The 14,066-nt window shown below is 39.7% G+C and overlaps 1 protein-coding gene across 1 annotated transcript; it reads left to right on the forward strand.

Moving 5' to 3' along the window:
* The first annotated feature begins 11,117 nt into the window (after window positions 1–11,117).
* On the forward strand, window positions 11,118–12,056 carry LOC140117080 (olfactory receptor class A-like protein 1). The gene has a single exon (XM_072133511.1). The coding sequence runs from the start codon at window positions 11,118–11,120 to the stop codon at window positions 12,054–12,056; it is 939 nt and encodes a 312-aa protein (XP_071989612.1).
* Window positions 12,057–14,066: the final 2,010 nt, after the last annotated feature.

Below are 14,066 nucleotides of genomic sequence, written 5' to 3' on the forward strand. Positions count from 1 at the left end.
ATCTGATCCTGAGGCTGAACCTACACTTGCAGATATCCTTACTCCAAAAAGAAGCAAGGAGGCACTCACCGGTGTGTGGAACTTTTCTTTATTCAGGCAAGGGGCAGAACAAGGGAAGAGCGGAGCCAGACGACGGGCCGTTTCGCGCTAGATCACGCTTTTTCAAGCCATTGACATCATCTGTCGGCGCTGCGCACATTATATGCGCCACAATCGGCAGCCTGCGTCAAGGCAACAGTAAACAACAAAGTGACGTGCAGGTAATATGTGAATACATAGACGCTACCAATTTAAAAACAAAACAGTAACAGTAAGTGTATACACGATCTTTCTTCAGGGAAATCACTCCAAATAAATATATAAATAGCAGAATGTTTCTCCAGCAAACCCGAGCCGAGAGCAGTACCATATATTGGCATACCTATGGAGTTTTTTGTGACATTAACCGGCAGACAATTTCCAGAAATACATTAAGGTTGTTCCTATCGTTCATACCTAAAGGACCTATAGCTTTAAACCTTGTAATATATTTACTCTCCCGCTGCAGTAAAGTTTGATTTCTCTTTCCACCCAGGGGATCCACTTTGACCTTTTCCATAGCAGCAAATTTTAAAACATTAGGATTTCCCTCATGACAAGTTCAAACGTGTTCGATCAATCGTGGACATCCATTGCCAGAGCTAATTGATCTCTGATGCTCTCTAAAACGCACTCCTAGTCTACGTATGGTTTTGCCAATATAGATAAATTTGCAGGGGCAAAAAATTATATATACCACATGTGTAGATTTGCAGGAGATAAAGGAGTAGACCTTTAAACTCTCTCCTCCAAAATGTATATATTTCAGACATTACATGAACCGCATTTATAATTTTCTACCGGAGCCCCTTTCTCTAACCAACGAGGGATGTGGAATCTGCTTCTAACCAGCATACTTCTAATAGTCGGGGAGCGTCTAAACACAATGATGGGTTTAGTGGTAGTGATCTCCTTCAACTGTGGGTCCTGTTCTAGAATACCCCAATTGTTATGGATGGCATTCCGAATTATCTTTTCACAGGGGCTAAACTCAAATGAGAATCTCCTTTTGTTGTGTCTATTGTTGTGATTGTATTTGACTTTATCCCTTTGGGATTTCTTCAATAATTCATCTTGGGATAGTGCACTAACTTTACTGTATGCTTCCTGAAACAGCTATATCGGGTATCTCCTTGCCGATAGTCGATCTCTCAACTCTCCAGTCCGAAAGTTATATTGCGTTTCATCATTATATATTCTTCTAAGTCGTAATAGTTGACTATAAAGTAAGCCTTTTTTAGTATGCACTGGGTGAAAACTGTGGTAGTGCAACAATGAATTAGTGGCCGAACTCTTTCTGAATGTCGTGGTACCCAACTTCCTTTACCCTGACGTCCAAAAAGTCGAGTTGTCTGTCACCATATATGGCAGCAAAACGCATATTCATCAGGTTACAGGAGTTCAAATGCTCCACAAAATAAAAAAACTGGGTACGGGTGCCCTCCCATATGATAAAATTGTCCGCATATCTATGGAACGCCTTCACGTTTGAGACGAAGGGGTTGTCCAGAGAGAAGATGTAATGGCTCTCGAAACACGCGAGAAAAAGATTGGCCAAAGTGCATGCCACCGGAGTGCCCATGGAAGTGCCGGTTCTCTGGACAAACCATCCGTCATCAAACATGAAGGCGTTATGGGATAGCACAAATTTTAACCCTTCACATACAAAATTGACGTATTGTGAGCTCTTTTGAGCATTAGTCAAAATGTTGTGGACGCATTGTACCCCTAAGTCCTGATGTATGCGAGTATAGAGACTTTTGACGTCAATGGACGCCAGAGAATAACCTTCTTTACAATGAATATCTTTGATAACCTTCAAAAAGGAGTTTGTATCTTTCAAATACGAGGGAATATCTAAGAGGAGGGGGCAAAGGAGCCAATCAAGATATTGCGATAACGGGTCAGTTAAGGACCCAATGCCAGCCACAATTGGGCGGCCTGGAGGTGCATATAGAGATTTGTGGACTTTCGGTAAAAAATACCACATTGGATACTTAGGGCTTTCTGGAAATAGTTTTAGAGCAGTATTCTCAGACAATATACCCATCTCTACACTTCTTCTAAAGAAAGTGTGTAACAGGATCTTATATTTGTGAGTGGGGTTAGTAGTAACATTAGTAGTGCATTTTTTTTGTCTTTTAGCCTGAAAAAACAAAAATGTGTGCAAATTTAATTTTCGGATACCTTTAAATAAATCAATCTCAAACTGTATGGGGTCAAACACATTAGTCATTGCAAAATGCAGTATTAGTAAGGTTAATCACGTTACTGTTATCAGTGCCATAGGTTTCCTCAATTCCATTCAGAGAAGCATAAGTGTGCAGAGCTGAAGTGGAAAGGAAGGAAGACTGTGGGTTGTTAACAAGGTATGTATTATCAAAAGAATCATATGCGTTATCAACTAATAAGGTAAGCGGAGAAGCGTCAGTCTGGATAGTAAAGCCAATGTCAGTAGACGAAGGGTCACCTGTTGGTCTCAGCGCCAAGAAACTTGTTTTCTCTTGCGATTTCTGTGCCAGCTTTTTCTTTTCGCCGTCCTCCCCTCTGGATGTCTGCACTTGCAGATATCCTTAGAACAGTGCAGCATCTACATTGCTCAAATTGACATGCTGTGGAGAATAGAATACATGAGGTGGAAGAGGTTACACCCCCTCTGTGGCAGGAAGTTCAGGAGCAGCCACAAGCTATATTAGCCCTCCAGGCGAAAGCTGATGACCTGGAAATAATGCGCCACAATAATGTGATAATTGCTGGAATGCCAGAGAAGGTGGAAGGTCAGAACCCACACGATTACTTACTTTGAAAAGTGGCTTGGGGAGACCTTAGGTTATCTCTTCCAAACTCCACTATTTGCTATATGATCTTAGGCACGGAAAGAGCAATATCAGCTGTGGTGGATATTACTTATTTGCCGCTGGTGATATTTGATAATTCCCCTCTCTTATTTACAGTAAATTGTGGGAGGGGGCATATTAAAAGTGGGTGGCGTGTGAATTCTTTTTGGCTGAAGCTGATAGATGGGATGACAATGAAGGAACGCTTAAAGGATTATCTAGAATATAATGAGGGATCCGTGTCTAGAGTGGTAATATGGGATGCCATGAAAATATTCCTACAAGGGGCTCTCGCCAGGGAAATTAAAAAAGTGAAAACTAGATCTAAACAAATTGCATGGGACTTGCAGGGTAGGGTGAGGGAAGCAGAAGAGCAGCATATTCATTGCGGTACGCGGGAGACAGAGTTGGGGTGGGCAGCAGCACAGAAACAATTAACAGAGCATATGCTAGAACAGTCAGAGTACAAGCTTATGTTCCTAAAGCAACAATATTATGCCGAGGGGGAACAAACGGGAAAACTGGTAGCGTGGAAGTTGAATGCCCGGAGAACAAATTCATACATATATGGGTTGAGGGATGTTGAAGGGAGGGAGGTCACGGGCACGAGGGGTATATTGGAGGTATTGAGTACCTTATATAGGCAATTTTATTCCTCTAGAGCCAATTATTCCAGGTCACAACAGAACTCTTTTTTTAGAAGGAGTGAATATGCCTAGACTGAGTGCAAGGGAAATGTTGGAGGCCCCTATTTCTTTGGAAGAACTGTAATAGGCGATGGGAGGTATGGCCAATGATAAAGCGCCAGGGATGGACGGTGTGCCAATAGGGATGTTTAAAGAGTTCGCGGAAATATTATTACCACAAAAGTTGGAAACATTGAAAGAAAGCTTGGAACAAGGTAGCTTACCGGCTTCCTGTGAAGCGCTTGATAGTAGTGCTCCTTAAAGAGGGGAAAGATGCCCAGTTGCCAAGTCGTATATAGACCAGTGTCTCTGGCGATTATTTCTAAATCTACAGGCTACCGAGGTGCATTGGGACAAAGCTATGGTGGTATCACTAGATGCCGCCAAGGCTTTTGATAGCATAGAATGGCTATGTTTATGGGCAGTACTAGATAAGCTAGGGTTTGGACCTAATTTCATACAGTGGGTCCGTATATTGTATAAGTCTCCGGTGGTGAATGTGAGGGCAAATGGAGGGGTTTCGGAACAATTTAATCTGCAGAGAGGTACGAGTCAGGCATGTCCTCTTTTCGCCTCTTCAATTAGCCCTAGCCATTGAGCCCCAGGCTTGCATTATACATCAACATCCAGCCATAAAAGGATTTAAATATAGAGGGGGGGGGTTGCATTATATGCAGATGAAGTCCTCCTATTCTTGTCCGAGGCCAAGACTACATTACCAGTGGTAATGGAGGTGTTGGAACACTTTGGGGGATTTTCTGGCATTAGGATTACTTGGCTGAAATCGGCATTGTTACCTTTGTCTAGAAATTATCCGGCAGAGATACAGGAGGAAGTAATCCCGGTAGTAGAGGAATTTAGATACTTGGGTATCCAAGTCACCAGGACAATTTCTGATTATGTCGCATTGAACCTAGTACCCATATTAAAAGAGGCGCTTTCCAGGGTTCAGGTGTGGAGTAAGTCACCAATATCGGCCTTAGGCCGGGCGAATTTAATTAAGATGACAATGCCACAATTTTTATATATCTTATACAATGCTTCAGTACGGATACTGAAGTTCTGGTTTAGGAAGATTCATGGTTTATTTAGGTACTTAAAATGGAAAAACTGCAACTGCAAATATAAAGGGGGGCTGGTGGTTTTGGATGTGTGGACATATTATATTGCCGCAGAGTGTCAGCATTTTGGGGGTTGGGAGAGACCGGGAGAGGAGTCTTGGTGTCCAGTGGTGATTCAGCATTTTGGAGACATGTTGGAACCAGTAGCTGCCCTTGAGGTGGGGAAGTTGGGAAATAAGGGAAGTCGATACCCAACATTAGCATTGATGCAGAGAATATGGAAGGTTTACAATCAGATAATGGGGATAGGATCTTGGACGAAGTATACCCCATTATGGAATAATCCACATCTGGGTGAGGTATATATGTTGGAGAATGTCCAAAGCTGGAAACAGAGGGGGCTAGGATATTTACAACAAGTGTATGACGGGTCCAATCTTAAGTCATTCAGTCAACTGGTGAAGGAATTCCAGATACCCAGGACTATGTTTTTTCAGTACCTGCAGATACGACACAGCTTACAGGCACAATTTGAATCTGAGGAGGTTGGGTTTTCATCGTTGGGAGTTATGACGGGGGTTGTGCAAGCACAGAACATGAGGAGTCTTATTTTGATATTGTATGGCACAATATCGGATAAACTGCTGGGTGACCCAATGGACACAACACGGAGGAAATGGGACCTTGAGGTTGGGGAATTGCCGGATAATGAATGGGAGGAGATTCTGGAGTCTCTGAATACATTATTCTTGAATGTAGAACAGAGGCATTCCCAACTATTCCTATTACACAGGGCATTTAGGACCCCGGTGGTGCTGCATAAGAATGGGTTGAGGGCGGATACGTGTTGCCCATGGTGCCTAGCTGAAGGGGAGCAATATATTTCATATGTTCTGGACGTGCCCAAAGTAAAGGGGTTTATGGAACAAAACTCAGCGTTTTATATGGGAAGTGTTCCGAGTCCAGATTCAGCAAGATCCTAAAGTTTGTGTGTTGGGGTATGTGGGTGGGATTGATGTCACTAGGGCAGAACAGATGGCAGTGGCAAAATTGTTGTACCAGGTACATAAGACCATTGCAAGGCACTGGTTGGATGCTGACCCTCCAGGAATGTCGGAAATTAAAAGATCACTAAATAATACAATTAAGATGGAGTTGGGGGTGTACCTGAAGAGAAACGCGGTCAAGAAATTTGGGAAGCAAAGGAATAAGTGGCTGGAGTGTCCCGGTATAGGGGTAGAAGATCTGATACGGAGATGGCTGAGGGTTCGCCCTGATGGACGGCCAGAATTGTGTTGTATATGTTTAAAACTGATTGTATACTTGCACTGTTGTGATTATGATCTCTGCATATTAATACTGTGAAGTTTATATGCTTTAATAAAAGTTATCTGATTAAAAAAAAAGTGTAGCCATAGAACAACTGGCAGGACAAGTTGGAGCAACAAGGAGAATAGAAGAATAAGTTTGTAGTTTAGAGAAGATTTCCTCCTTACTAAAAAGTAAAACTGATAGGATAAGTGTGAAGAACAGAGAGCTAAGGGATAAACTTGCTGATCTGGAGCATTGGCCCAAGATGAACTATCGGAGAATTATTTATGCACATAGAAATAATTTTTATACATTCCCTTTAAAGATATAGCCATTGTGAGAGTTTCCAAAACAGAGTGCTTCAAAACAATTCAGTTAAACCAAGTTCTCAACCACATGTGGAAAAGACAACCATTAGAGTAACCGCACACATGACCCAAATTTACTATTCCTGTTTACATACAGTACAAACCTAGATCACAAATTATAAAATGCTTTTGATTTATCACAGTCCAGACAACTAATATGTAAAGCTGAGTGTATGTATGTATATATGTATGCATTTATGTATATATATGTTTGCTGAAGGAACTCACAATGCTGCACCTACAATCACAAAATTGTGCACAGATGTGTCCTGTGACCCAGTTTATGTAATTGACTATGCTTTGAATGTAAATTTTCAACCTGCACTTTCCAAAATATGCTTAGAACCCTAATGACTATAGGAGCCTTTGTATGCTGGCTGCCCTGACAGTTAGCCTATACAGCAACCAATCACAGCTCAGCTTCTATTTTGCAACAGGTCATTTATCACAGTCCTGAGCTCTGATTGGTTTCTATAGGCAATGAAGGACATTCTTAGTACAAGACAGCGTATGTATGAGTTAATAAAATTTTGATTGAGATGCTTATCCAACACTGTTGTAGAGGCACTGAGATAATTTCTGATACTCCAGTCACATCTAGAATTGTAGTCTCTATTACATTGCATGTAAAATATAATATAGACCACTATGCTATTTTTGTACTATCCATCATTGGAGTGCTGCTTTCTTCTTTGGTTTATTTTTGAAGGACCTGTGGCTTGGGTGTGCACCCAATTGCATCTATCTTTATATCTCATCTATCTCTATCTATGATGGGTTTGTACAGATGTACAGTACATCTGGATTGTAAAGCGTTCATACAGGATGGGTTGCTAACATGATGTGAATAGACCTTAGATTCACATTAACTTTTTATTAATTACAAGATCAATTGACAAGTTCAGTAAAGTAATAATATAATGTAAAAAATATACATTATATGAAAAACCACTGATATTTTGATGAGTTATATCTGACTATGCAGCTTCACACAGACAAATTCAGCACATACAATACAGGGCAGATTGTGGCCATATTCCCTAGATTGAATACTGCCTCAGGACTCCTGGCATAATAGTTATCAGCGCTACTAGGACCCCCTGCTTCCCTGCTAAGATCCTGTACGGAACTCATACTAACTACCACTGTACAAATAAAGTAAAGAAGGTCCTGCAGGGGGTGGTGACCTCAATGACTATTGTGCTAGAAGTCCCAGAAGTTACTCAATGTGGAAGCAATTACTACTTGAGCATTTGTACATATTGGTGTTGATGTTAGAATGTAAAAATGTAATTCTCCACCACCCTCATGAGACCATATTAGGGCTGAGAACCCCTTTCATTTTCCAAATACATGGGGCAATGATTAAATTATTTTATTATGATAATATTTACATACTTTTCTTAAAATATTTAGGCTTACCACAAACTGTTGGATATATATTTCACAGATATATAGTCACAAATCTTCATGATACAACTTGTCTATTAACCCCTTCACGCTCCGGAGCTGTGAAGGTTGTATGAAGAAGGCTCACGGGCTGAGCCTTCTTCATACAGAGATGGGCTTTGCTGCTTATCGCAGCAAAGACCCATCGCTATCACCCGCGGTCCGTGCTTACCTCCGATCGCCGCTCCCCCGAACGTCATCGGGGGGCGGCGATCGGTTGCCATGGTAGCCTCGGGTCTTCGTTTGACCCGAGGATACATGGCTTCTGCATATCCATTACAATGAGCCTGTGGCTCATTGTAATGTATAGTGAGCAGAAATGCCATATACTGCGATACAGTAGTATTGCAGTATATGGCAGGAGCGATCAGACCATCTAGGGTTAATGTACCCTAGAGGGTCTAAGAAATAGTGGGAAAAAAAAGAAAAAAAAAAGTTTTTTAAACTTTTTATTTTCTTTTTTTTTCCCACTTTTTTTTCCACTAGTAAAAATCACAGACACAATAGGTATCGCCGCGTCCCAAAATGCCCGATCTATCAAAATATAAAAACGGTTATTGACGGCGGTGACCTCCGGAACGGCAAATGGCGCCCAAATGTCCAAAACGCGACTTTTACACCTTTTTAGATGACATAAAAAATGTAATAAAAAATTATCAAAATGTTGCACAGTCCTCAAAATGTTAGCAATGAGAACGTCGGCTCATTTCGCAAAAAATGACACCTCACACAGCTCCATGCGCCAAAGTATGAAAAAGTTATTCGCGTCAGAAGATGGCAAAAAAAAAAATTTTCTTTTTTGTATACATTCGTTTAATTTTTGAAAATGTATTAAAACGCAATAAAACCTGTATAAATTTGGTATCACCACGATCGTACTGAACCAAAGAATAAATTAGAGGTGTTATTTGGAGCGCAGAGTGAAAGTCGTAAAAACTGAGCCCACAAGAACATGACGCACATGCAGTTTTTTTCAATTTTTCCACATTTGGAATTTTTTTGCGGCTTCCCACTACATGGCATGGAATAATAAATAACATCATGGGAAAGTAAAATTTGTTACGCACAAAATAAGCCCTCACACAGGTCTGTACACGGAAAAATGAAAAAGTTATGGATTTTTGAAGATGGAGAGCAAGAAATTAGCGAAAATACCCTGCGTCCTTAAGGGGTTAAATAACCCAGAAGCTGCTTGAACACATTGTTAAATGACAAAAAACTAACTTGTAAATATACAGTATATTTATTCTAATAAATAAAATGTGCAAACTATTCCAAAACATCACATTCACATTACAAAGACATCTCTGGAATATCCACAACTGTGGAAATTTAAAGCAGAACTCATGACGTTCTGTGAAAAACATTGAGAAATAAAAACTTAAGCAATTTACTTCAAAATTGACATTGATTTAAAATAAATGCTACTATACATGGCATCTTAAATAAGGTTGAACATATATGGCCTTTACATTAGGAAACAATTTGTGTGAAACAACTAAGAGATCTTAAAGGGGTTAATACACAGAAAATCCCAAAACGGTAGTCAGCTGACAGGGGGTGGGACTGAATGCTTATAAAAGCAATGAATACATAAAAGCCTCACATTTCTTTGACTGTAAGTCAACACTACGTGGCCTACTATATTGTTAAAGACTGGTAAGTGGAGAATGAAGATTAAATGAAAGCTTTTTATACATTTTCTGAATAATCTTAATAATTTGTGTTGTGATTTTATTTATTATTATATCTACATAGAGTATAGTTGCGTACCATTTTAAATATGGCCTTTCTTTGGTCCTGGTTCATAAACCTTTTCAGTGGGCCTGGTTATAAGAGGATTTATGTGGATCAGTACAGTGGAGCATTTTCATTTTTGATGAAAACTCATTGCTCTCCAGTTTCCATGTACAATGTGGAAAAAATTGGATAAACATGTTCATAACATGTACCTCTGACATAGAAGTTTCTGCATTAAACATGAATATTTTCCTGTGTATTGTGTACAGTCTTCTTGACAGTATGCTTAAAATGTATATATTAGATTTATGGAAGATATTCAGATATTTTCCTACCGGTAGTAGAAAACTTTTATGTTGGATCTACATCTCCATTCTTACTACAAGGCAGGTGTGCTAGTGTTAGAAAAGGTTAACTAAAACACATTGCACATTGTTGTAACATATGAGTGTCCTCTAGATGTGTGTACCACACATAACTTAACAAAACAAGTTATGATGAAAACTGGTTATTTAGGAAATTATGACCTATGTTATTGAGGAAAAAGATGCAAGGGATTTTAAATAAATATAAACTAAAGGAGTAATTTTGTTTACATGTTTGTTTTTGTCCACGCAGTCCCTAAGGGGTGGGGGTGGCTTTGGGCAAGGGAGGGTTGAAAAAAAAAAGGGGGGGGGGTAATTCTGTTTAATGAAAATGAGCTACTCATTAATTGCTAATGCCCTTTCTCATTCATTCAAATGATCATCAGAGGTCAGACTCCACTAATAATAAGGCGATGGTATATTCTAGTGGCATGCCATCACATCACAAGATAAAATATACCCGCGGTAAGACATAACAAATATAAAAGGGGATAACAAGAGGATCGGTGAGAGTCCAACTGCTGAAATGAGAATGAGACCTCCACCAGCCATGTTCTTACTAATTGATGGTATTTGTCCTTCCACTTCATTTAATAGTATGGAAGTGTTGCATATTGCCATGGACAGTACTCGGCTATCCTGAACACTCCCATTCACTGTCTATGTAAGTGCTGCAGACAGTACTCCTATACTATTGAATGGATCAGCAGAAGGCATGCCCATTCCGCCTCTCTACCCATTAGTGAGAACATGACCATTATTTACCAGCTTCCCCTGTTGAGTTGGACACCTTAATTGGAGTGCTGCTATTTTCTTTTTTACTGTTTTGGATGGACTTTTGTCACAGTTTTGGGCATGTACCTGACAGAATGTTGTATTACATGCTGCTTCTTTACAATTTATACATTTTTTTCATGTGTATGCATAATAAAAATACGCAAGGCAGATCACATAGATTCTTTCTAGATATCTGCAACAAAACTCAGGGCTGCATAAAATTAACATAGCTTGAAGAATGGAGTTGAATGGGGGATTGGTAATGGAATAACATATTTTGATGTCCTTTTTAATCTATTCTATAGAAGTCATTTCAAAGTGAAGTTTTTGCTGGCAAGAAATCTTACATTTGACAATGAATTTGCTGCTGAGGTCAACTGAATGAAAACTTTCTTCACAATTTATTTGCTCATCCATGCTGTAAAAGCATTCCGACATACAGTAAATGGATCTCTGCATTATCATTAAAGGAGTGTCATTTCTTCTTCAGACAAGCATCGGTATCATAAGTAATTGCATTATTTTATTGTCCTATGCATCCGTACTCTGCAGCAAATGCAAACTCCTGCCGGTTGACATAATCCTTTCCCATTTAGCCTTTGTTAACATGATGGTTCTGCTAACACGAGGAGTACCACAGACCATGACAGTTTTTGGAATAAACCATGTTCTGAATGACTTTTACTGTAAAGCTGTTGTGTATATTTACAGGATTGTGCGTGCATTGTCTGTATGTGTGACATGTCTGCTCAGTGTATTACAAGCAGTTACTATCATCCCCAATTCAAGATGGTTCTTTGTCAAGCTGAAAGATATAAGATACTTAAGTTTATCTCTAGTATCTATCTGGGTGCTTAATATGGCTGTGTGCATAGCAGCACCGTTTTTTTCTGCTCTACCAAAAAACGACAGCGTTCCAAGATTCACCTTAAACCTAGGATTTTGTTGCGTTTATTTTCCCAATCAGGTGAGCTACATTATCAACGGCTTTGCTGTGTCTGCAAGGGACTTTGCCTTTGTTGCAATTATGGTTTATAGCAGTTTTTTAATCCTACAGACTCTTTACAGACACCGCAAGAAAGTTCAGGGCATCAGAAGCCAAAAGGCAAACCAAAATCTGGCTGCTGAATCGAAAGCTGCTCAAGATGTGTTGAGGCTGGTGATGCTCTATGTTATTTTCTTTGGGATAGATAATATAATATGGATATACATGCTGACTGTTGCACAAGTGCCCTCAACAATTACAGACATGAGAGTTTTTTTCTCATCCTGCTATGCTTCATTGAGTCCAATCTTGATAATTATTTCCAATCGAAAAATACAGGACAACATAAAATGTGCAATGAGGCAGAAAACAGTGGAGATTTATGTTTGCCAGATATAAACAATTATATTTGTATGATGTTTATATATGATAGAAATATGCGTTAGTAGGCCAGAATTCTGTCCAGTAAAGCTTAACTTGATATTATGTATATTAGTGCTATTTCATTTAGGTTTATGGACACATACAGATTTATTTTCTCTTCTCTTCCTGGCTTCAGTGGTTTCTCACAGTGATTTCTCACTGATGACTTACTGAACCATTCTTCTCAGTGTGAGATTTCACACTACAGTTACGGCTCCATTCACACGTCTGTATTGGGGGCCACACAAATTGCAGCCAGATCTCAGCCGCCACAGACTTCTATAGCACCAAGTCACTGTGCGGGAACACAAAGTGTATTACCACACCCTGACCATGGCGGGGGACTGCACCGCAAAAGATAGGATATGTCCTGATTTGTTTTCCAGCTTTCTATAGAGAAGGGATGGGTGAGGTGCGCTCACTAATGCTCCTTTCTCCATGCAGTCATGTGCTTCATCCCAGGATACCACCTTGTTAACCACATGGATGTATTAATATAGCCTTAGACTTTTTTTTTTCCTGAAAAGGGTCTATTAAAGTAGTATAGCTTTACTCAAAGAACATGTCATCAAAATGCTGGGCTAAAAGGGGCAAGTCTCACCACATGAGAGGTAGCATAAGAAGAACATAAGTGTCTGGCAAAGTGTAATGAACCGATAGTTCTAAGCTAGTGGTGGTGAACCTATGGCACGGGTGCCAGAGGTGGCACTTGGAGCCCTCTCTTTGGGCACCCAGGCCATGACCAGAAAGGACACAAGGCATCTTCATGGATTCCCATACAGCTAAGGACTTGTCGCGCTCAGTGCTATCTTAAAAGCGTTGGCAGGAGGTTGAAAAACTTGTCTGCTTTCTTCCATAGACAGTGCCACACCTGAGTATGTTTTCTGTCGGTATTGCAACTCGGCTGGATAGAGATGATTAGAGCGGAGTCCCAATACTGGTACAAACCATGGTCAGGTGTAATGCTGTTTTTGGAAGAAATCAATCAAGCTATTCAATCTCTGGTTAACTCCTTTAAAGCAACAACTCTGCCTGAGACTACTGGAGGGATTGGATGGGGTTGACAGATCTGCATTATCATTGTAGCCCCGGCTCCACGTCTGACAATTCCTTCTGTTCAGGGGAAGCTGAATTTGTGCTCCTTCTTTTTACTGGTGTTCTCAGGATACTGATATGATAAGTTTATTGCTTAAATTGCAATGTTGCCACTTTGTGATAAATAAGTGGGTTTTGGTTGTAGTTTGGGCACAATAAAAGGTTCACCATCACTGTTCTAAGCTGTCTCAATTGAAAACAGTAATAATAAATATTCTCAAATATATCTGATGTTTATTCGAGAATGTAGACCGATACAATAATAGGGGGCATGGACACAGTGTACCCCCAACTAGATTTAATAGATTGTACCCAAAATTAAAAACCACTACAGAAAAAACAATCAAAATGTAAAAAGCATAAAATAAAACTTTATTAGATCAATTAAAATAAATCCATTTAAAATGGTCAAATGACTAAATATACATGATAAATAGATCACCATATACCTGTATAGATGTATAGCAGGTATAGTCCAGATCTAGTCAAGGCATTTGCTTACAAACAAGTATTGCACATTACCTAGAAGAATAACAGAGGACAAGGCATACATATACAATACATACACAGGTATATATAGACCAAGGGTGGACATCACCTGACATTTGTTTTGTCTTGCTTCATCAGGGGTTATGAGAATGTCTAAATGTTCTTCATATATGAGTTGTTTCTGGCAAATAAAAATAGGATATTTCATTATACTTTTTTAGATACTTTATATTCCAGTTCTCTGTGTTCTGTGCTGCATTCTTTGTATTAACTTTACAATGCATACAAAGCCTGACCTCTCTTAGGTCTCATGAACATAGCTGCATCCATGGACAGTTTTAGACAAAGTGGGGCCCTTGGCAAAACTAAAAGTGAGGCTCCCAAAATAAAAAATACTAAAGC

Source organism: Engystomops pustulosus, chromosome 2 (assembly GCF_040894005.1).
Source record: "Engystomops pustulosus chromosome 2, aEngPut4.maternal, whole genome shotgun sequence".
NCBI lineage: Eukaryota > Metazoa > Chordata > Amphibia > Anura > Leptodactylidae > Engystomops > Engystomops pustulosus.